Raw genomic sequence first — 25,608 nt, 5'->3', positions numbered from 1 at the left:
AAAATTCTTCTTATGACTTACACTTGAAAAATCTGAAAGGCAGTCTACCTTTAAATGTCATTGTCTCGGGGAAGCACGGTGGTGCAGTGGTTAGGACTGTTCCCAAGCAGTAAGATGGTTCTGGGATCGAACTTCATGGTTGACTGGGGCCTTTCTGTGTGGAATTTGCATGTTCTCCCCAGGCTTGTGTGGGTTTCCTCAGATGCCCCTTTTCCACCAAAGCAGTTCCAGGGCTGGTTCGGGGCCAGTGCTTAGTTTGGAACCGGGTTTTCTGTTTCCACTGACAAAGAACTGGCTCTGGGGCCAGAAAAACCGGTTCCAGGGTAGCACCAGCTCTTTGCTGGGCCAGAGGAAAGAACCACTTACGTCAGCGGCGGGGTGGAGCTGTTAAGACCAACAACAATAGCAAGACCGCGAAAGGTCGCCATTTTTAAATAAGCGACGAGATATTATGGATGCAGTAAAGCAGCAGTCATCCATTATTGTTGCTGCTTCTTCTTCTTCTCCGTGTTGTCGTTACTTCGATGTTCGCGCCAAGGTTTATGCAAACGCAGCACAGCGACGAAACTGACGTATACAGTGACGTAATGACGTGGCTCCCCTTAGCACCCCGAGCTATGGAAAAGCAAACTGGTTCTCAGCTGGCTCGCAAGTTGAACGAGTTGTGAACCAGCACTGGCCCCGAACCAGCCCTGGAACTGATTTGGTGGAAAAGGGGTAAGAGTGTTCTGGTTCCCTCCCACAGTCCAAAGACATGCAGATTAGGTCAACTGGCCACTCTAAATTGAGGTATTTCACCCACGTGACCAAGTCATGTGATGCTGCCATTTTGGACGTCACGGCTTGAATCAGTTTGAATGCGAGGAAGGCGACAAACGAAAAACATAAAAGAAAAAGGAGCGAGATGCAGAAAACACCTTCACTATCCAGCGACGTAGGGCATTTACAGGGCGAGCAGAGGGAGAGGTATTTGCAAAAATTGAGGTTAGCAGGCTTAGAGAACGACGTTTACCTGCTTCCACCAGGATTGTTCACTGACGTACGGAAGTACACCAAGCCCTCGTCTTTACCTGACTTCGGCCCACATGATCTGTATACCTATGTCGTTAAAAACCCATCGCCATACACAGGTATTGATCTGAAAGCGTATAAGAGTTTGGATACCTACAAATATTTTGTGTCAGGCTGGGTAACATGCCTACATCAGCGGGTCGTCCCTGGAGCCGGTGGTCGCCATCTTATTACAGCTAAGGTTTGTTCACATTTTCATTTACTTTCGGTCCTCAGGATAAACAAAATGTTATTAAATGTCATTGAAATAACTTCTTAGTCTGTGAGACATGGCCCGTTATAAATTTGCTGTTACCAGGCAATGACCAAGAACTGTATTATTAGGGTCGGTGTAGTTGTAGCAGTGTACTAGCAGCTAGCTGTTAGCACTAGCTAATGTCAACAACAACAGTAGCTGGTATGTTACTGTAGCAATGTTTACGTTCAGTCATTTGGATGACTGTTAAAACCTTTCAGTCTCAAGTTTTTCCTTTACTGGATTTACTAGTTTACTGAGCTAGCGTGCTTGGGCAAGCTGGGAGCTAGCGCGCGCTAGCCTGCCGGCGGCCGGCGCGCGCTAGCCTGCCAGCGGCCGGCGCGCTAGCTCAGTAAACTAGTAAATCCAGTAAAGGAAAAACTTGAGACTGAAAGGTTTTAACAGTCATCCAAATGACTGAACGTAAACATTGCTACAGTAACATACCAGCTACTGTTGTTGACATTAGCTAGCTTGACGTTCAAAATGGCGGACACCGGGGCGTCACGTGACCCTGTGGCGTCAGGTGAAATACCTCAATTGCCCATAAGTGTGAATGTGAGTGTGAATAGTTGTTTGTATCTGTGTTAGCCCTGTGGTAGATTCGTGACCTGCCCAGGATGTATCCCACCTCTCAGCTGGGATTGGCTCCAGCTTGCCCGTGACCCTGACGGATAAACGGTATAGAAAATGGATGGATGCCATTGTATATTTTAACAGGTTCGGTTAGTGTTAAACAAAGAGCTGAGAATTTGAATGCACATCAGGACTCTGATACTGAAATCTTACTTGTATCTAACTGAGAAATGTGAGCTATTTTACTAGCAGTTAACTAGCCAGCTAAGTATTAAGAATTCAAGGTTATGTTGGGTTGTTTCCAAATTGTATATTCATCTTGGAATTTTTCGTGAGGGTAAAAGTGTAAAAATGATCTTCGGCCAGTTTTAGTAAGACCTTGAGAATTGAAAAGACACGAAATATATCGTATTATCAAAGATGCATGATCAGAAGTACTTAAACCATTTGATATACTAGTACAGTACATTCATATATGCTGTAGAGTGAGTAATATCAACTTGTTACAGCAAGTTACAGCTCGTCAAAACTACTGGATTTACCTCTGTGCCACACAGCCCCACACTGAACTGATACACATAACGAAGGCCTCTGTTGGTGAAGCGAGGGCTGCTCTGAAAGTGAGTGACGCTGGCCAGGGGAGAGAAATCATACTGCAGAGTTTCTCCTTTATACTGTATAGCCAGAGTGCAGTCACTCACGCAGGCTGACACGGCCTGAAAATAGGATGAGACAATAGTCAGAAATAATATTTAAATATCAGTACTTTCATATTTACTGTGTATAATATATGTACTATTTATTGGGGATAAATTAGGGATAAAATTAGCCCATGTTTAACCCTTTGATGCAAAACATATGCACACCCCTTCTAATGCACAACATGGGTCAAAAATGACCCGCATTCATTTTCCAGGTTATTTCATGCTGACTGAGTTTTTCTTTGCTCTATCTTTTGAAATCAATTTATTTTATGATTGAATATTCCAAGCATTCTTTAAATATCTTGTTTTTAATTACCATAAATCATTAATTTAATTTTTTCTTTCCTACTTTATGAACAAAAATACTTTTTATATTACTACACATGGGTCATCCAAGTGTGATTTAAAATTAAATGTCTTAAGGCAGCTGGGCCATAGAAGGTTCACGCTGCACGCTGCATGCTGCACGCTACACGTTCACGTGAAGAACCGGACCCTGGGCCATTAAACTTCATGCTTGGATGTTCACGTGTTGCGTCTGTTCTACTTTGACCGAGTAACCAACAATATGGACTCTTCGGATGACGACGATTGCCTCATTCTGCTTTTACTGAGACAGAGGAAGAGAAAAAGGAACAGAATTTGGAGCCGAGAACACTTCCTTCTGAGAGAAACCCGTGGTGAATTTCACCGAACATTCTATAATCTGCTTGACAATCCCGATGAAGAACTATTTTTCAATTATACCATTCAATTATATTTTTTCTGAAGTTTTCCCCTGAAAGCATAGAGTTATCTCCCTAGACCCGTTCTGATTGGCTGGCGCGGCGGTGACCGCATGCATTGACTGGAATTTCCATCTTCACGCCTAGAAAAAAGTGTGCATGTTCATTTCTCGCTTCACGCGTGAAGTGTGCAGCGTGCAACGTGAACGCCGTTCTATGGCCCAGAGCAAGTCATGCTACGTTTGTCCACTTTTCTTTACACGCGTGTAGCGTGTAGTGTGCAGCATGCAGCGTGCAGCGTGAACCTTCTATGGCCCAGCTGCCTAATACTATAATAATAATAATTTGTTTCAAGTAATTACTTTAGCAGTGAATGGGGCCAGTTATTTATTTATTAACTATGTAGTTAGCTAGGCCAACTACAATAAAATTAGCTAACTAAAGTAGAATATGTCAACAGCTAGGTAGCTAATAGTAATTGCTTGTAACTTTCTGACAAGTAATCTACTCACTCTCAAGGTAACCTAAACATCATCAACTTTTTTCTAAGGTAATGTTAGAACAATTGAAAAACATTACTTCCATGTATTAGATGGGCAAAGGGCGCTGTGCTGAGCTGTGAAATGTCTGACACAAGCACAATTCACAGTTCCCACCAAACCCTGGAGTAAATGCATGCGGGTCGGTTCTGACCCATGTGTGTAAACTTGATGTAGAATTACAAAAGCTGTGCTTGTTCATAACTTAAGAGAGGAAAAATAAAAATGATGATTTGTGCTAAACAAAAACAAGATATTTACTGCATATTTGGAAAAGTAAATGACAAAATGAATTTATTTCAAAAGTATATCATAGAAACACTCAGCCATACATGAAATAACCTGGAAAATGAAATGAATGCAGGTCGTTTTTGACCCATGCTGTGCATTAGAAGGGTAGTGATACAAAAAGGGTTTTTATTCAAAAAGTAAGAAAGGAAAAAAATAAAATAAGGATGTCTGATGATCAAAAACAAGTTAATTGAGGAATACCTTGAATACTGAATGATGGAATTAATTTATTGCAAAGATATAGAAGATAAAAACTCAGCCGGGTCACTTTTGACCCATGTTTTGCATCAAAGGGTTAAAGCCTTTAATTTTCTGTAAAGCTGCTTTGCGACAATGTCTATTGTTAAAAGCGCTATACAAATAAACTTGACAAAATGTTTTTATGCATTTTACTTGGCTGTTGTTTTGACCAAATTTAGCAGAGGAGAGCGGGGAGACTTGGAACAAGTTTTCAGGTTTTGTAGATTATGTGAAATTCTTTGCAGGTGGCTTCACATTCATATTGCATTAGAGAGTGTTTCCTATACAACATTAGTTTCTCAGCTTGTCACATACACACTGGCCACTTTAATAGGAACTTAAGAAGAAACCTTTATTTGTCACATGCACACTTCAAGCACAGTGAAATTCATCCTCTGCATTTAACCCATCTGAAGCAGTGAACACACGCGCACACACCCAGAGCAGTGGGCAGCCACACACAGCGCCCGGGGAGCAGTCAGGGGTTAGGTACCTTGCTCAAGGGTACCTCAGCCCAAGGCCACCCCACGTCAACCTAACTGCATGGGGGAAACCGGAGCGCCCGGAGGAAAGCCAAGCAGACACGAGGAGAACATGTGCAAACTCCACACAGAAAGGCCCTCGCCGGCCGCTGGGTTCGAACCCAGGCCTTCTTGCTGTGAGGCGACCGTGCTAACCACTACACTACCATGCCACCCTAACTTGTTCGAACTTGTTCATGATTCTAATGCCGCTTTTCCACTACCAACGCAGCTGAGTTGGGCTGAGCCGTGCCGTGCTGAGTTGGGCTGAGTCGAGCTGAGTGGGGCTGTTGGGGTTGCATTTCGACTACAACCGCGCTGAACCGTGCTGGCTGGAAGTGGGTGGACACATTAGGTGGAGTTAGCGAAAGTGGGTGGACGTCACGTGATGTCGTTAGGCGGCGCAAACAGTGACATCAGTGACCTTTTAAACGGTAGTCTCACGACCCGGATAGTAAACAATAAACATGGAGGACATGGAGTCGTTAGTGTTGCTGGTCTTGGTGCTGTGGCTTGTTGTCACCGACAACGCCAACAGATACTGGCAAGAGCGTATAGATGAGGCGAGGCGCATAAGGCTTCAGAAATTCTCGTAATTCGTAATTCTTCTTCTTCTGGGTTTACGGTGTTTACAGATCCCAGCGTGCTCGCGGGGCGTGTGTGGGCATGTGAGGACACTCCTCCTCATCAATCAGTGCACAGGGGAGTGTCTCCTCACGCCCCTAGCCCCACTCGGCTCAGTTTGGCTCGCTTCAGCCCCACTCCAAAACCGTGCGAGTTTTGGGGGCTGAGCAGGGCTGAAGCGAGCTGAGTCGTGCTGCTCTGAGGTAGTCGAAACGCGAGCCGTGTCGGGCTGAAGTGAGCTGAAGTGAGCTGAAAAAGGGTAGTGGAAAAGGGCCATAAGATTCCTGTTCTTGGCTGGCAGGAGTGGAACCCAGTGTTCCATTACTGAGATGCTTTTCTGCTCACCACGGTTGTAAAGAGTTGCTATGAGTTGCGATATCCTTCCTGGCAGCTCGAACCAATCTGGCCATTTTCCTCTGACCTCTCTTATCAACAAGGCATTTCCACTCACAGAACTGTCACTCACTCAGTGTTTTTTGTTTTTCGCACCATTCTGTTTACACTATAGAGACTGTTGTGTGTGAAAACCCCAGGAGATCAGTAGTTTCTGAAACACTCAAAGCAGTCCATCTGGCACCAACACCCATGCCACAGTGAATCTCACAGAGATCACAATTCTTCCCGTTCTGATGTTTGAAGTGAACATTAACTGAAGCTCTTGATTTGGATTTGCAAGATTTTATGCATTGCGCTGCTGTCAAGGGATTGGCTGATTAGAGAACTGCATAAAACAGCAGGTGTACGGGTGTTCCTAATAAAGTGGCCAGTGAGCATATACTGGCCTTCAGCCTTCACTTTTTTGGGTTATTTATTTATTTATTGGGGGGGGGGGGGGGGATGAGACATTGAAGGGAGATATGGGACATTATGTTGGGAGACTTGGGACATAGTGGGCAGACATGGAACACAAATAAAATACCTAGGTCTACATGTTTAATTTTTATTTATTATCAAAACTTGTAACATATGAACTGTATGAACGCACAATGCTGGTACAGCGACAGAAAAATGTCAGTTTACCCAAAACCTGACTCGATTAAACAGTTCCATTCTCAAGAAGGAATAAAATAATCATAATCCTCTTGCAAATACACTCCCACATTTTGAGCAAAAATTTTAAAACTATTTTATCTTCGTAAACCACACGAAAAAATATCAGCGAAGTTAATATTCAACCACGTCTTAACTGCAAGCACTTTGCTGTATGTGTTGCAGAGCTTGAGAACAGCACCCCCCTCACCCCTGATTGGGTCATGCATCAATTACACCCTTGAGCCTTCCACTAAACCTGCTGGGCACTCCCTCCCACGCCCCGCCTGGGTCAGACTGAACTGTCTTCGCACTGGTTGGGGTAAACTCAGGCCTTCCTCCACACCATTGGCGCGGCAGCTTCTGAGACCTGCTCCTGTGGCACCCCCCAAACCGTGAGCCACCTACTTGAACCCTGTCCTGTCTTCGGTACCCCCAATGGGCTAAAGACTCTCGACGATCCCACTGTCAACTGGCTCTCTCGCCCCGACCTCCTACTGTGACTCCTGGTCAGTTCATACAAACAACAACACACACAAAAAACCCCCCACCTGTAACATGAACTGTCCCAACTCTCCCCATCTGGCCATTTTGAAAAAAAATCCTTCAATGTTTTTCCCCCATTATTTAAGTTTAATAAATAAAACTATATATGGTAACTCTAGACTACATACTTTAATTCCTAATAAATCCTGAATTCACCAGCGTACATTACACCACAGAATGGAGATGGACTGCGAAGTAGAAAATATAAGTTTTGGTTGACAAAACTATTTAACTGCATATACCTTGCTGCAGTGTCCAGCTTCGCGGCGACAAAGGAAGTACACTACCGTTCAAAAGTTTGGGGTCACTTTGAAATGTCCTTATTTTTGAAAGAAAAGCACTGTTCTTTTCAATGAAGATCACTTTAAACTAATCAGAAATACACTCTATACATTGCTAATGTGGTAAATGACTATTCTAGCTGCAAATGTCTGGTTTTTTTTTTTTTTTTTTTTAGATATTTTTTTGGGCTTTTTGCACCTTTATTGGACAGGACAGTGTAGAGACAGGAAATGAGCGGGAGAGAGACGGGAAGGGATCGGGAAATGACCTCGGGCCGGAACCGAACCCGGGTCGCCCACATTCATGGTATGGCGCCCTAACCACCCGAGCCACGACGCCCCCCAAATGTCTGGTTTTTGGTGCAATATCTCCATAGGTGTATAGAGGCCCATTTCCAGCAACTCTCACTCCAGTGTTCTAATGGTACAATGTGTTTGCTCATTGCCTCAGAAGGCTAATGGATGATTAGAAAACCCTTGTACAATCATGTTAGCACAGCTGAAAACAGTTGAGCTCTTTAGAGAAGCTATAAAACTGACCTTCCTTTGAGCAGATTGAGTTTCTGGAGCATCACATTTGTGGGGTCGATTAAATGCTCAAAATGGCCAGAAAAATGTCTTGACTAGGTTTTCTATTCATTTTACAACTTATGGTGGTAAATAAAAGTGTGACTTTTCATGGAAAACACAAAATTGTCTGGGTGACCCCAAACTTTTGAATGGTAGTGTAGGTTACTCGAAGGGGCAACATCTAACTTCTGATGTAATCTAAAACTGATTGGTTGAAATTAATTTACAGGAATACAAACTGTCCCAAGTTTCCCTGCTCTGCCCTACATAGTACCAACACCTTCATGATGCAATAAACGAAATGATAGAAAAAATTTAGCAGTACTAACTTGGTTGCTCTTAGTATTAGGTCCACACAGGATGCAGGCTTCCTCTCCCAGAGGCTGTTCAGGCCTTATAAAGGTGTTTGGTGGACATCTCCTGCATACTCCAGTGCCATTTAGCATGTAGTGTCCAGGAGGACAGGAGACACAGGCCAGGTCTGTCTGAGAGGAGTCTAGTGCACACTGTCGACACTGAGAAGCCACTCCTCCAATCACATTAGTAATGTGAAGAGAGTAAATCTTAGCAAAGTCTGAGCTGTACTGTCGTTCCTGCAAAGGAGAGAAATGTGTCTTATTAAAAGCATTCAGCATTAAGATACCTTAGGCCAAGTTTACATTAGACCGTATCTGTCTCGTTTTCTTCGCGGATGCACTGTCCGTTTACATTAAAACGCCTGGAAACGCCGGGAAACGGGAATCCGCCAGGGTCCACGTATTCAATCCAGATCGTGTCTGGTCCGGTGCTGTGTAAACATTGAGAATACGCGGATACGCTGTGCTGAGCTCTAGCTGACGTCGTCATTGGACAATGTCACTGTGACATCCACCTTCCTGATTTGCTGGCGTTGGTCATGTGACGCGACTGCTGAAAAATGGCGCGGACTTCCGCCTTGTATCACCTTTCATTAAAGAGTATAAAAGTATGAAAATACTGCAAATACTGATGCAAATACTGCCCATTGTGTAGTTATGATTGTCTTTAGGCTTGCCATCCTTCCACTTGCAAGTGGTAAGTGACGCGCATGCCCAACATGCACTGGGATCACACACACAGCGGCTCAGTCCCGAATCACTGCTCATGCACTTCACTCGCGTGCTCTGTGAGCTGCGCAGGGCCGGAGTGCGCACCCTCCAGAGGGCACTCGCTGTTCAGGGCGGAGTGATTTGGAGTGCAGGATGCCTGCGGAGCCGAGCGTATCTGTGTATTGGCGTTGCTGTGTGCACGCAAATCGTGTATTGGTGTTGCTGTGTGCATGTTAATCATTTTAAAAACGTTAATCTGATGATCTGCTGATACGGTCTAATGTAAACCCCACCTTATACCAGTGTTTCTCAACCACTGGGCCAAAGCACCCTCTAGTGGGCCATGATTTTTTTTATTTTATTTTTTTCAAGGTGAAGCTAATTTTTTACTCGTAGTAGGATACAATTGCTGGGTTGCCTCCGACGTCACATCCGCCTCATTAAGCTACGGTCACACTACAGCTTGCAATGCTTTGCGATGGGTTATCGATGAAAATGAGGCATTTTGGTGGCGATATACACGTGAGCTAAAAGTTGTGTTCACATAGCAGGTGAACACTTGACTGTCACGCCTTCGCGCACTTGAATCTGGTGCAGCTAGAGTGGCCACGCTCGCTCACGGAGTGCGTTGTGTGCGCACGCTTGGAACCCAGTCGTTTTGGGAAACGCCTGATACTGATTTGAGCCAAATCAGCATGCACAGATACGGACACTTTTCACAGAGGCTTTGCGAAGTATTATCATCATGTTTGCTTCTAGCCATGTTTAAAATGCTGTTTAAATACTCTGCTTCATGATTCTGCTTTCTGTTTTACTTTTGTTTTTGTAAATATCACGCCTGCTAATAAACACTCTTCCTGCACTTAGCTCCGTCTACCGCCATCTATCTTGTAGTGTCCTGATCCCCAGCTCTTTAATCCAGCCACATAAAAAGTTGTACGCCTCTATGCTCTTCCAGGTTTTCATCTGTTTATCCATGTAGAATGATGTCTGCAGCATCAGGTAGTTTGAGATGTCGGGGAACTCAACAGATGGATCATTTTCCAACTCACAGGAAAAATCCTTCTTTGTTAACGTGTAAGGATCTATCCCATTGAGTGGTTTCTATATCCACTTCTTGAGTGCACGTCTCGGTTTGAATAACTTGCTTGTTTGCTGGACACAAACATGGCAAAAAGTTCTTGTGTTAATGGACCAGACTCCACTTTTGGATCATTAATCGCTTTTGACTGAGAGCGTCCTGCATGCATCGTTTTATGTTGGCTTCTGGCACATCCATACAGTTTTACATACAATACCTACAATTAAAAACAGTTTGTTTTTATTGCATTTATTTAATTCCTGGGCTCCCATCTGTAACAGGGAGTGATGTTGTATCCCATTAATGCACTTTACAATAGATTATTAGATTCTAATAGAATAGATGAGCCAAAATAATTGTGGATTGTTTTTTAATGGGCCCCGACTTGTTACAAGTACAACCCCGATTCCAAAAAAGTTGGGACAAAGTACAAATTGCAAATAAAAACAGAATGCAATAATTTACAAACCTCAAAAACTGATATTGTATTCACAATAGAACATAGACAACATATCAAATGTCGAACGTGAGACATTTTGAAATTTCATGCCAAATATTGGCTCATTTGAAATTTCATGACAGCAACACATCTCAAAAAAGTTGGGACAGGGGCAATAAGAGGCTGGAAAAGTTAAAGGTACAAAAAAGGAACAGCTGGAGGACCAAATTGCAACTCATTAGGTTAATTGGCAATAGGTCATTAACATGACTGGGTATAAAAAGAGCATCTTGGAGTGGCAGCGGCTCTCAGAAGTAAAGATGGGAAGAGGATCACCAATCCCCCTAATTCTGCGCCGGCAAATAGTGGAGCAATATCAGAAAGGAGTTCGACAGTGTAAAATTGCAAAGAGTTTGAACATATCATCATCTACAGTGCATAATATCATCAAAAGATTCAGAGAATCTGGAAGAATCTCTGTGCGTAAGGGTCAAGGCCGGAAAACCATACTGGGTGCCCGTGATCTTTGGGCCCTTAGACGGCACTGCATCACATACAGGCATGCTTCTGTATTGGAAATCACAAAATGGGCTCAGGAATATTTCCAGAGAACATTATCTGTGAACACAATTCACCGTGCCATCCGCCGTTGCCAGCTAAAACTCTATAGTTCAAAGAAGAAGCCGTATCTAAACATGATCCAGAAGCGCAGACGTCTTCTCTGGGCCAAGGCTCATTTAAAATGGACTGTGGCAAAGTGGAAAACTGTTCTGTGGTCAGACGCATCAAAATGTGAAGTTCTTTATGGAAATCAGGGACGCCGTGTCATTCAGACTAAAGAGGAGAAGGACGACCCAAGTTGTTATCAGCGGTCAGTTCAGAAGCCTGCATCTCTGATGGTATGGGGTTGCATTAGTGCGTGTGGCATGGGCAGCTTACACATCTGGAAAGACACCAGCAATGCTGAAAGGTATATCCAGGTTCTAGAGCAACATATGCTCCCATCCAAATGACATCTCCTTCAGGGAAAACCTTGCATTTTCCAACATGACAATGCCAAACCACATACTGCATCAATTACAGCATCATAGCTGCGTAGAAGAAGGGTCCGGGTACTGAACTGGCCAGCCTGCAGTCCAGATCTTTCACCCATAGAAAACATTTGGCGCATCATAAAGCGGAAGATACGACAAAAAAGACCTAAGACAGTTGAGCAACTAGAATCCTACATTAGACAAGAATGGGTTAACATTCCTATCCCTAAACTTGAGCAACTTGTCTCCTCAGTCCCCAGACGTTTACAGACTGTTGTAAAGAGAAAAGGGGATGTCTCACAGTGGTAAACATGGCCTTGTCCCAACTTTTTTGACATGTGGTGTTGTCATGAAATTTAAAATCACTTAATTTTTCTCTTTAAATGATACATTTTCTCAGTTTAAACATTTGATATGTCATCTATGTTCTATTCTGAATAAAATATGGAATTTTGAAACTTCCACATCATTGCATTCCGTTTTTATTTACAATTTGTCCCAACTTTTTTGGAATCGGGGTTGTATGAATAGGTGGGCCTTACAGTTGAAAAGGTTAAGAACCCTTGTCTTATACCACAGCACTATTGAATTCTCAAATCTGACTGATAGAAGTTAATTAATTTTCTATTATAGCCCAGCTCTGACATGGTGTCAGCTGCAAGGCAAGTCACAGGATTATGCTAATTTATACTAATTTAATAAATAAAAAATTGTCATCTTTGGTAAACTTCTGTGGTACCAGAGGAATAAAACACTTCGGGACTATTATAGGAAAATTACAAACTTTAGCCTACATATCATGCTAGCTTCCAATATCTATTATAAAGAACTGATATATAAGTACATATAGTTTAGGTACATGTTTTGCATATTGAGTCCTCTCTACAACATTATACTGTATATAACGAGATATATGTGTAAGTATACATATTTTAAGAAGAAATAATCTGGAAACTCTTCTCCTGTACTTACCATACTGTAGGTATCAGTGCGCTGAAAGCCCCAGGTAAAGCTCACAGTGAAATTGCTCATAATAAGATAAGAATAGGACTGCTTCCTGATAGTGCCTCTCCAGGTCTCCACCACATGATTGGCCCTCTCTTTCAAGCCCTGTGACACCACACACACCATTTCAAGTGCATGAGACCAGAGCATTTCTATTTGCGTTGCTAAAAAAATTAAGTGATTTGTGAAAGTGGAATAGTCGCTGAATTTCAAAAGTAAGTTGGTCAAGTATTGCTTATACAAATACAGATAAGTAAATAAGCAACACAAAGTGCTTTGTGGCATACAGTGTCCTACACAATTATTGGCATCTCTTGTAAAGATTAGTTTAAAAAAAAGGGTTAGAAAAAAAATCCACCTTTTGATGTAGTTTCATCTCACACTGAAAAACTGAACCTTCAATTGAAATAAATTTATTCATAGAAAAACAAATCCTCAACAAGAAATATTTTCGGCAAAAAAACACGTGCCACAATTATTGCCACTCCTGGAAATGATAGTGAACACAATGTAACTGAAGCATGTTTCCCATTTAAATTGTACATTTGTGAGTTGACTGGAGTGTGTAGGAACTTTCAAGCTGGAATCCATGACTTCCTGATTAAATGGGGTACAAAATGAGGTGACACAGACGCCAAATTCTCTTACCCTGTGTCTGAAATCACTCACTACTCACTATATAGTGGACTATACGGTATAGTGAGTTTGCCATTTTGTAGTGCTGTCCAAATGTATAGTGAGAATTATTACACCCTATATAGTGGACTCAAAGTATCCCACAATGCATCATGAAAAGTAATGTACAACGGATGGTCACTAACCAAGCAATATATACCATCATGCATTGCGGTTGCGCTAAAAAAAAAGAAGTGTGTTGGAGTGAATGAACGGAGGAAGAAACACATTATAAACGGACATTCACTTACAATTAAAAATAGTAAGAGAATAAAAAATAAGCTAAAATAGAATAAGACAGATAAAATACAAGAATAAAAGTTACAGTGCGGAGCGAGGAATTAATCAAAAGCCTCAAATTTGATTTAATAAAAGGCAGCGGTAAAGAAGAAAGTATTCAGGCTTGATTTAAAAGAACTGAAAGATGCAGCAGACACAAAGTACTTTGTATTTATTAATGTGGGAAATACGCTCAGTATAATATGTATTTATCACAAAAATACCTGCATGTATTTATTATTTTGAAAACCAACCAGCCGACTGATCTGGCACATTTTAATTGTGCGACAGTAATGACGTAAATAACAGCGTGACGGACTAGTGTCCGAAAGTGTTTTTTTTTTTCATTTTATCAATGAGCTCACTATATAGTCCTCTATATAGTAATTCCCTATATAGTGAGTAGGGAGTAGTGAATGAGTGAGTGATTTCGGTCACAGGGTTAGTCAACCATCAACATGGGAAAGATAAGAGAACACAAACCAAAGGGAGAAGTGTGTTGACCTTCATAAGTCAAGGAATGGTAATGTGTGTATGTGTATACATACGGTACACACACAGTTGTGGTCAGAAGTTTACATATAGCGACATGAATGTCATCTTGGATATGAACATCATGGCAATATTTGGGCTTTCAGTAATTTCTTTGAACTGTTCTTTTTCTGTGGCAGAATGTACATATTTAATTTAAAAAACACTAGAATTTGGTGCACAAGTTTTAATTTTCTTTGGGTTTTCTGAAATCAACACAGGGTCAAAATTATACATACAGGGTCAAAAATTTACATACGCTGACTTAGATTATTAATTCAGAGGTACTGAAACTTCTAAAATGTCTCTTAACTTGCCAAGGCCGAGGTCTCTGAACTTCCTGTTAGTGATCATGATTGACTATAGCTGGTAGCTTCTCTGAGCCTTCATAAAAAGGTTTGTTTATAGCACTCATTGGATTGACCAACACATAATACAATTGGAAAGTCCAAGGAGCTCAGTGCAGATCTGAGAAAGAGGATCACAGATATACACAACTCCAGAATGTCTCTTGGAGCCATTTCTAAACAACTGCAAATTTCAAGATCAGTTCAAACAATTGTATGCAAGTTATTGTGAGGTGCAGTCACTTTGCCAAGCCAATTTGCTTCAAGAAAACCCAAACTGTCACCCTCAGCTGAAAGGAAATTGGTTTGGATGGTCAGGAACAACCTGGGAACCACCATGGCACAGCCCTGCCATGAACTGGAAGCTGATGGATCACTGCCTACAGTTCAGATCACCATGGATTAAGAGGCTGCTATCCAAGAAATAACCCCCTGCTCCAAAATTGACACCTTCAAGCTTAACTAAAGTTTGAAGCTGACCACACGGACAAAGAAAAAGCATTCTGGAGGATAGCTGTATGGTCAGATGAGACAAAGATTGAGTTTTTTGGCCACAATGACCACGATGTACAGAGGAACACTGTACCAGCTGGTGGTGGTGGTAGGATCATCATGCTCTGGGGCTGTTTTACTGCCAGTGGAACTGGTTCATTGCACAAAGTGGATGGAATAATGAAGGAGGAGGACTACCTCAGAATTCTTCAGCATAAACTATCAGAAACTTGAACATGACATGGGACTTGGGAGTTACAACAGGACAATGAACCCAAACACGCATCAGAGCTGGTTGTGGAGGATAAAGCAAGCAAACATTAAGCTCAAAACAAGTCCTGACTTCAACCCTATTGAAAATATATGGACCATGCTTATAAATCAAGTGCATGCCAAGAAAAAAAAAAACAAATTTAAGTGAACTCTACCAATTCTACCATGAAGAGTCATGAAATATCCAACCAGAATTCTGCCAGAAGCTTGTTCATGGTAAATAAAAATGTTTGGTAGAGGTGAATCTTGTGAAGAGACATTTTACCCAAATATTAGGTGTGCTGTATGTATATTTTTGACCCTGTATGTATAATTTTGACCATGTGTTGATTTCAGAAAACCCAAAGAAAATGAAAACTTGTGCACCAGATTTTAGTGTTTTAAATTAAAGATGTATGCTGTACAATCATTCTGCTACAGAAAAAGAACAGTTCAAAGAAATCACTGAAAGCCCAAATATTGCCATGACGTTCATATCCAAGATGACATTCATGTCACTGTATGTAAACTTCTGACCACAACTGTGTATATATATATATATATATATATATATATATATATATATATATATATATATAAAAAAGAGAGAGGGAGCGAGAGAGAGAGAGCTACTCACTTGAAAATGTAATAAACAAAGTGGACGCCAACTGGAACTGTTACAAACTTGCCTGGAAGAGGACCCAAGTTTATTTTGCCCCCATGTACAGTGAGAAGGATGGTGAGAGGCACAAAAACAATCCCCAAGCATCACTGTTGGTGAATCGCAAGTAAAAGAAAAATCTTGGGGTTTCCAAGTCTCATTAGACACCACCTCCATGCCAATAGATTACACTGCAGCCCCGCTATAACGAATTCCTTGGGGAACATCCGAATGGTTCCTTATACCAAAAAATTCGTAATGCTAAAATGGATCGACTTGTCACACAAAACGCTCACTCTTATGTACAACCCCAATTCCAAAAAAGTTGGGACAAAGTACAAATTGTAAATAAAAACGGAATGCAATAATTTACAAATCTCAAAAACTGATATTGTATTCACAATAGAACATAGACAACATATCAAATGTCGAAAGTGAGACATTTTGAAATTTCATGCCAAATATTGGCTCATTTGAAATTTCATGACAGCAACACATCTCAAAAAAGTTGGGACAGGGGCAATAAGAGGCTGGAAAAGTTAAAGGTACAAAAAAGGAACAGCTGGAGGACCAAATTGCAACTCATTAGGTCAACTGGCAATAGGTCATTAACATGACTGGGTATAAAAAGAGCATCTTGGAGTGGCATCGGCTCTCAGAAGTAAAGATGGGAAGAGGATCACCAATCCCCCTAATTCTGCGCCGACAAATAGTGGAGCAATATCAGAAAGGAGTTCGACAGTGTAAAATTGCAAAGAGTTTGAACATATCATCATCTACAGTGCATAATATCATCAAAAGATTCAGAGAATCTGGAAGAATCTCTGTGCGTAAGGGTCAAGGCCGGAAAACCATACTGGGTGCCCGTGATCTTCGGGCCCTTAGACGGCACTGCATCACATACAGGCATGCTTCTGTATTGGAAATCACAAAATGGGCTCAGGAATATTTCCAGAGAACATTATCTGTGAACACAATTCACCGTGCCATCCGCCATTGCCAGCTAAAACTCTATAGTTCAAAGAAGAAGCCGTATCTAAACATGATCCAGAAGCGCAGATGTCTTCTCTGGGCCAAGGCTCATTTAAAATGGACTGTGGCAAAGTGGAAAACTGTTCTGTGGTCAGACGCATCAAAATTTGAAGTTCTTTATGGAAATCAGGGACGCCGTGTCATTCGGACTAAAGAGGAGAAGGACGACCCAAGTTGTTATCAGCGGTCAGTTCAGAAGCCTGCATTTCTGATGGTATGGGGTTGCATTAGTGCGTGTGGCATGGGCAGCTTACACATCTGGAAAGACACCAGCAATGCTGAAAGGTATATCCAGGTTCTAGAGCAACATATGCTCCCATCCAAATGACATCTCCTTCAGGGAAAACCTTGCATTTTCCAACATGACAATGCCAAACCACATACTGCATCAATTACAGCATCATAGCTGCGTAGAAGAAGGGTCCGGGTACTGAACTGGCCAGCCTGCAGTCCAGATCTTTCACCCATAGAAAACATTTGGCGCATCATAAAGCGGAAGATACGACAAAAAAGACCTAAGACAGTTGAGCAACTAGAATCCTACATTAGACAAGAATGGGTTAACTATCCCTAAACTTGAGCAACTTGTCTCCTCAGTCCCCAGACGTTTACAGACTGTTGTAAAGAAAAAAGGGGATGTCTCACAGTGGTAAACATGGCCTTGTCCCAACTTTTTTGAGATGTGTTGTCATGAAATTTAAAATCACCTAATTTTTCTCTTTAAATGATACATTTTCTCAGTTTAAACATTTGATATGTCATCTATGTTCTATTCTGAATAAAATATGGAATTTTGAAACTTCCACATCATTGCATTCCGTTTTTATTTACAATTTGTACTTTGTCCCAACTTTTTTGGAATTGGGGTTGTAAAACAAGACCAAGTGTGCTTAATTTATATTTACACTTAATTCACTTACATATTTACAAAGTAAAGGAAATAAGTCACTCTTTTCTGTGGGTCATATAAAGAAAACGGATGCATGGATGTAATTGCAGAAAGAGTGTTTATTTACAAACAGGCAGGCAAACAGATCCAAAATGTAATGCGAAAGCAGAGTGAGGAAACAGGCAAGGGTCACGTGAGGCACAACAGAATAGCCAAGGTGAGAACAAAAGGCAGAATCCTTTTATATGGCTGAATTGTTTTTCCTTGGCTGTTTGCTGAGTGTTGGAACTTCAACAGAATATTACACTGTGTTATTCTGTCACTTGTCCAGTCGGCACGAGAACTTTCTTGTCTAGAAGTTCAGCACATCTTGTACCTGACTTTTGCAATTGTTGTACGTTGCTCTGGATAAGAACATCTGCTAAATGCCAAGTAATGTAATGTAATGAATCTAAATATACAAAACAAAGTCAAAACCAGAAGGGCAATACACAAGACACAAGGTACAGCATGTATACTTCGCAAAGTCTGTGTGTTTTCAGAGTCCTTATAAGCACGCACTGTGATTGTGTTCTACAGTAGTGCTTGAAAGTTTGTGAACCCTTTAGAATTTTCTATATTTCTGCATAAATATGACCTAAAACAACATCACATTTTCACACAAGTCCCAAAAGTAGATAAAGAGAACCCAGTTAAACAAATGAGACAAAAATATTATATTTGGTCATTTATTTATTGAGGAAAATGATCCAATATTACATATCTGTGAGTGGCAAAAGTATGTGAACCTCTAGGATTAGCAGTTAATTTGAAGGTGAAATTAGAGTCAGGTGTTTTCAATCAGTGGGATGACAATCAGGTGTGAGTGGGCAACCTGTTTTATTTAAAGAACAGGGATCTATCAAAGTCTCATGGCACGAACAAAGGAGATTTCTGAGGACCTCAGAAAAAGCGTTGTTGATGCTCATCAGGCTGGAAAAGGTTACAAAACCATCTCTAAAGAGTTTGGACTCCACCAATCCACAGTCAGACAGATTGTGTACAAATGGAGGAAATTCAAGACCATTGTTACCCTCCCCCAGGAGTGGTTGACCAACAACGATCACTCCAAGAGCAAGGCGTGTAATAGTCGGCGAGGTCACAAAGGACCCCAGGGTAACTTCTAAGCAACTGAAGGCCTCTCTCACATTGGCTAATGTTCATGAGTCCACCATCAGGAGAACACTGAACAACAAATGGTGTGCATGGCAGCGTTGCAAGGAGAAAGCCACTGCTCTCCAAAAAGAACATTGCTGCTTGTCTGCAGTTTGCTAAAGATCACACAGACAAGCCAGAAGGCTATTGGAAAAATGTTTTGTGGATGGATGAGACCAAAGTAGAACTTTTTGGTTTAAATAAGAAGTGTTATGTTTGGAGAAAGGAAAACACTGCATTCTAGCAAAAGAACCTTATCCCATCTGTGAAACATGGTGGTGGTAGTATCATGGTTTGGGCCTGTTTTGCTGCATCTGGGCCAGGACGGCTTGCCATCATTGATGGAATAATGAATTCTGAATTATACCAGTGAATTCTAAAGGAAAATGTCAGGATATCTGTCCATGAACTGAATCTCAAGAGAAGGTGGGTCATGCAGCAAGACAACGACCCTAAGCACACAAGTCATTCTACCAAAGAATGGTTAAAGAAGAATAAAGTTAATGTTTTGGAATGACCAAGTCAAAGTCCTGACCTTAATCCAATCGAAACATTGTGGAAGGACCTGAAGCGAGCAGTTCATGTGAGGAAACCCACCAACATCCCAGAGTTGAAGCTGTTCTGTACGGAGGAATGGGCTAAAATTCCTCCAAGCCAGTGTGCAAGACTGATCAACAGTTACCAGAAATGTTTATTTGCAGTTATTGCTGCACAAGGGGGTCACACCAGATACTGAAAGCAAAGGTTCACGTACTTTTGCCACTCATGAATATGTAATATTGGATCATTTTCCTCAATAAATAAATGACCAAGTATAACATTTTGTCTCATTTGTTTAACTGGGTTCTCTTTATCTACTTTTAGGACTTGTGTGAAAATCTGATGATGTTTTAGGTCATATTTATGCAGAAATATAGAAAATTCTGAAGGGTTCACAAACTTTCAAGCACCACTGTAATCAGCAACAGGTGCACGGCAATTAGTCCGCATGAGCGTGAGTGCAGCATGCACGTGAGTAACAGTTCGAGGCGAGCCAATGCACACACGTGACACAATGTCTTAAAATAATGTGAATATTCTAAACTTTCAGTTAGTAAAAGTATGATATTAGTGTCCCATCAGTTTTACTTGCTGAAGAAACGAGTAATCCTGGACAGCTTTAATTTTAGGCGTATTCCCCTCATCACAAATTTTTCCTTCCAAGTCACTATTGCAGTTCTGGCTGAGTTAAAGGATCACGAACGGAGGTGATTATGGAAACATTATGAAAATGGAGGTTACGGGTGTATCGCTGTCCGTGTCCACCCACTGACTCGCTTTGTTTTCTAAATCTTCACCATTCAGTTCATTCATGTGTTGCAAATCACCAATGATGTCTGCAGTCATTTCATCCTTATATAGATCCTTTCTCATCATTCTCGATAACTGTTAGTGATTGACACTTAAAGGGGAACTGAAGGCGAATTTTTTATTATCAAAATTCTATTTCTCTCATTTTATTAAATATAGGAATGCATTTTTGATAGCTATTTTGTCACTGCTATAGCAAGTTATGAGTGTTTGAAATATGCTATGTAATATATCAGTCCATATGTCAAAGCAATGGCCGTAAATGAGATTCGTTGAGACCTGTGCGAGACATCGTAGGAGGGAAGTAAAACGTACAGCGGAAATCAAAATGACCGACATCTATTAACGTTGTCAAAAGACGCGCATGCCCTCTTTCGAATGCTGACGTAATCAAGCCGGAAGTTTTGTTTGTTTTGATAGCAATCAGGAAAGTTTGAAAAAAGTAGGCAGTAATCGTCATTTAAACTCGTTTTTGTGCAATATTTCGTTTGGAAAACAGTTTTCAAAATGGCGGCACTGAAACCTGGCTGACACTTCACGTTTTGAAGTCTCGCACAAGTCTCATAAAGATCGCGCGGATAAGCGACGCCTGCCGTAGACCAAACGAACTAAATTCAACATGGCTAAAACCCGAATAGGCCGATAAGTATAACATTTAATTGCAATTAATTGCCAATACAAGTCATGATATAAGGTTACTAAAACCGAAAACGTAATTGAATAACACGTTAATTAAGAAATAAAGCAAGTTTAAAAATGACTTCAGTTCTCCTTTAAGTGAGGCGAGTTTAAGCCTTTGTTTTATGGCATTAGCACATACTGTTAACTTGACAGCAGACTTGATTACTTATTGTTCGTCTCTGGGGTGAAGAGGAACGTATGGCTCAGTGATGTTTTTTTTTTTAAGACTCTGACTCATTGTCACTAAAGGTGGGGGACATGAATTTAGTTCATTATATGTGAAAGTTCATAGTAAAAGACTGTTGTAGCAGGGTTGCAGTGTATTTGGAAGGTATTCCAGAAAAAAAAAACTTTTCTGTCAGTTTACTCCAAGCATAAGCGCCTGAAGTTTGAAAAACACTACTCCAACTTTGACTGGAACCGTGTTCTCTGGTTTGATGTAACAAAAAATGGAACTTTTTGGCAATAAACACTCAAGGTGGGTTTGGCGTAAAAAGAAGGATGGCTATAATGAAAAGAACCTGATCCTAACTGTAAAATATGGTGGAAGTTCTGTGATGTTTTGGGGCTGTTTTTTACTCCAAAGGCCCTGGAAACCTTGTTAGGGTACATAGCATCATGGACTCCATGAAGTATCAGGACATTTTAAATCAAAATCTGGCTGTGTCTGTCAGGAAACCAAAACTGGGTCATCACTGGATTTTCCAGGACAGTGATCTGAAGCATATGTCCAAATCAACACAAAAATGGTTAGCTGACCCCAGAATCAAGCTTCTGTTATGGCCATCTCAGTCCCCTGACCTGAACCCCATTGAAAACCTGTGGGCTGAGCTGAAGAGGAGAGAGCACAAGAGAGGGCCGAGGTCCCTGGATGATCTGGAGAGATTGTGTAAAGAGGAATGGTCTCAGATGCCCTGCTCTGTATCTCCAACCTTATAAAATGTTATAGGAGACTCAGTGCTGCACTACTGGCAAAGGGAGGTTGTACAAAGTATTAAATGCAGGGGTGCCAATAATAGTGGGGCCAACAAAAAACCCTGTTTTTGTTGAAAATAATTATTTCTTGATGATGGATTTGTTTTCCTTTGAGTAAATTTATTTCAATTAAAAGTTGGATTTTTCTCTTTTTTTAGCGTGACATGAAGCTATTTCACCAAAATGTGGATTTTTTCGAACCCTTTTTACTCACTCACACACACTGACACCTGTAGGCCAATTGGCCTGTCAAGAGACCTAACCCATAACTACGTCACTGCTTGTTTACCGCAATGCGTTATGGGTGATACCCGGGGTCAGCTCCGCCATATTGTTTACTTTCACCTTTGTTAAACACTGCATTGTTCTGTCTAACTGGTTTTAACTGTCCCTAAAGTGAATTGCTGTGTGCCTTAATGTGTCTCCACAAGAAAGAGAACACCTAATTTGAGCTTTTATCAGCTGCCAGTCGAGAAGAAAGAAATGGATAAGTTTAATCCGCAACGAAAACCTTCGAACTGAATCAAAATAGACAAGTGTTTGTAGTTTACATTTCTCTGGTGGGAAAAAGACGTACTTAAACTGTGGCCCAGCAGTATTCCCATGGTCTGTGGAATGGCCTTCGGTTATAGATGATTATAACAATCGACACGGTTCATCCTCTGAAACTAGCGATATTCCAAAGCCTGTAAAACAAAGAAGCATTCTTCGGCCTTTGCCTCTCAACGTGCTGAAGCACTCGGCAGCCGAACGAGCCTGTCGGACCGAAACTCCCAAACCACCAAGGGTTCTCCTTCAGGTATGTATAATGTTCAGTGTACCTCGCTAGCGGCATTTATTAAAGAAAATGCATTTATACTGAACATGACACGGCAGCTCAGCGGGTTTCCAAAGGTTTTTTTTGTTTTTGTAATGTTTCCTGATATCAAGTTTTATTTAACTAATCACTCATTTATAAATGTTCTGATGCTGTTCATCTGGGCCCGGGATCACAAAGCAATCTTAGACTTAAGTCAACAGTTGATTTTTCATAATAGTTTCCCTTACTGCATCTGTAACTTTCATTGTGCTGGATCAAGATTAAGTACAAGACTAAGATTTCATTAGAACAAAGCTTCTTAGAAAATGGTAAGGAATAACTGAAGATTAAAAGAAACAAATTTAGACTTAAGTCTAAGATTGCTTCGTGATCCAATATACGTCCTCGGAAATAAGGCATTCTGAGATTTGATGTTGTTGTTGTACAGTGCGGTAGACTCGGTCTAGACTCTTACCTTCTCACCAAGCTTGATTTGGATTCCGATTTTCCTGCTGTAAACCCTCGACATGTTATCCACCTCTTTAACTCACCAATTTCATTGTCTTCTACGACAGAGCACGGCAAAAATCGCTCCTCTCACATCGCTCTCATGTAAAATTAATCTGACATCCGTCATATCGCTCAACTACCGACCCCGGCTATCCCCCACAATGCAGCGCGGTAAACAAGTGATGACGTAGTTATGCTTGGGAGCTACTGCCAGCCTCTTACAAGGCTGTCTGCTTGAGCATGCTTCATTCACCGCCGGCTTGCTAGGCCTGTCACAAAACCCTTTTTACTGATCTTTACAAGGAATACCAATAATCATAGAAGGCACTGTATTTTTAAAATCATTATGCATATACTTACATTGTATAACCTGGTATAAAAACTTCAGCACTTACGGTCATGAAGTAAAGTGTGCAGTCAGCTGTGCACTTGGTTTCAAAGACAAATGTGATTCTAGAAAGTTCTGTTCTCTCATTATCTTTATCCAAGGAGTAGGGCAAGCTAAGCATGAGATATGAAATATGAGATAAGAAAAATATTAAGATAAGATACTTTCACCTTCAAAGAAGAAAACGTCAAACATGGGCAGTTATTACTACTTGAGTAATACCCAGAGATCATGCAGGTAGAATATGGTGGGTGGGTGTTTTTATCTGCCTTTTCTTACCTATAACCAGGTACAGAGAGTGTTAGCATCATACAGTCTGAGTCCAAATCTCCAGGCGTCGTGTAAACGTACTCGCCAGCTACCTCCCATCCTGTTACAACAACGCACAGTTTTAGCAAGATCAACTGTGAGCCACTGCTCACTTGCGTATCCCCCCTGCTCTCGCTTATATCAGAATGCAAGCAATCGGAGGAATAGGACACTTATTATGAATGTTGACTTCAACAAATAATTAACCCTGAAACAAGAGCAGTGTTCTCCCCAGGCATTTCAAACAGCATCCTGGTAAACTGTCATTTTGAAATAGTGTCAAAATCCACCCTATATGTTTTGTAAATACATTCAGTCGGTAAACAGGAAGTCAATGTGCGACAGACCTGAAAACAGTATACACGGTATAGAACCCCAAGCTGAAGTTTGGTACCAAGTACCAAGTGGCTATGATTTGTGGTTGCTGAGAAAAAGGGTGTTTTGGATGGACAAAGATATGGACAGACGAATGGACAGAGGTAAACCAGTGTACCCCCCTCCTTTGGAGCGGGGGTATAAACAAGATCAACTGTGAGCTGCTGTTCACTTATGCATACCCCCGCGCTCGCTTATATCAGAATGCAAGCAATCGGAGGAATAGGACACTTATTATGAATGTTGATTTCAACAAATAATTAACCCTGAAACAAGTAAGTAACGAGCAGTGTTCTCCCCAGGGATTTCAAACAGCATCCTGGTAAACTGTCATTTTGAAAGAGCATTTTGCTTCTTGAAATAGCATCAAAATCCACCCTATACACTACCGTTCAAAAGTTTGGGGTCACCCAGACAATTTTGGGTTTTCCTTGAAAAGTCACACTTTTATTTACCGCCATAAGTTGTAAAATGAATAGAAAATATAGTCAAGACATTTTTCTGGCCATTTTGAGCATTTAATCGACCCCACAAATGTGATGCTCCAGAAACTCAATCTGCTCAAAGGAAGGTCAGTTTTATAGCTTCTCTAAAGAGCTCAACTGTTTTCAGCTGTGCTAACATGATTGTACAAGGGTTTTCTAATCATCCATTAGCCTTCTGAGGCAATGAGCAAACACATTGTACCATTAGAACACTGGAGTGAGAGTTGCTGGAAATGGGCCTCTATACACCTATGGAGATATTGCACCAAAAACCAGACATTTGCAGCTAGAATAGTCATTTACCACATTAGCAATGTATAGAGTGGATTTCTGATTAGTTTAAAGTGATCTTCACTGAAAAGAACAGTGCTTTTCTTTCAAAAATAAGGAAATTTCAAAGTGACCCCAAACTTTTGAACAGTAGTGTATGTTTCGTAAATACATTAAGTCAGTAAACAGGAAGTCGATGTGCGACAGACCTGAAAATGGTATACACAGTATAGCTGAAGTTTGTTACCAAGTGGCTATGATTTGTGGTTGCTGAGAAAAAGGGTGTTTCGGACGGACAGAGATACGGACGGACAGAGGTAAACCAGTATACCCCCCCCTCCTTTGGAGCGGGGGTCTAATTACACAACTAAACAACTGATGAAATATAAAAAGACAATTCTGTGCAACCCCAAACCAGGATTGAGCACATAATCTTTTGTTATATTATTCTGAATTAGTCTAAGAATAATGAGCTGATTTAATTTAATCACAACTAAATAAGTCATATTGTTCCACACCTTCCTAAATCCTTTTGT

General features: G+C 41.1%; 1 protein-coding gene across 1 annotated transcript in view; it reads right to left on the bottom strand.

Annotated features, from left to right (window-relative positions):
- elapor1 (endosome-lysosome associated apoptosis and autophagy regulator 1) overlaps window positions 1-25,608 on the bottom strand; it is a 72,773-nt gene that overhangs the window by 26,227 nt on the left and 20,938 nt on the right. The window contains exons 11-15 of the mRNA XM_060931992.1: window positions 23,913-24,003; window positions 23,641-23,746; window positions 12,546-12,683; window positions 8,282-8,545; window positions 2,425-2,598 (exon numbers count right to left, since the gene is read on the bottom strand). Of these exons, the coding sequence (XP_060787975.1) occupies window positions 2,425-2,598; window positions 8,282-8,545; window positions 12,546-12,683; window positions 23,641-23,746; window positions 23,913-24,003 (773 nt within the window). The remainder of the gene's footprint in view (window positions 1-2,424; window positions 2,599-8,281; window positions 8,546-12,545; window positions 12,684-23,640; window positions 23,747-23,912; window positions 24,004-25,608) is intronic.

This window comes from Neoarius graeffei, chromosome 10, assembly GCF_027579695.1.
Source record: "Neoarius graeffei isolate fNeoGra1 chromosome 10, fNeoGra1.pri, whole genome shotgun sequence".
NCBI lineage: Eukaryota > Metazoa > Chordata > Actinopteri > Siluriformes > Ariidae > Neoarius > Neoarius graeffei.
The sequence above is the reverse complement of the archived record's forward strand: the minus strand, read 5'-3'. Positions and strand labels throughout refer to the sequence as shown.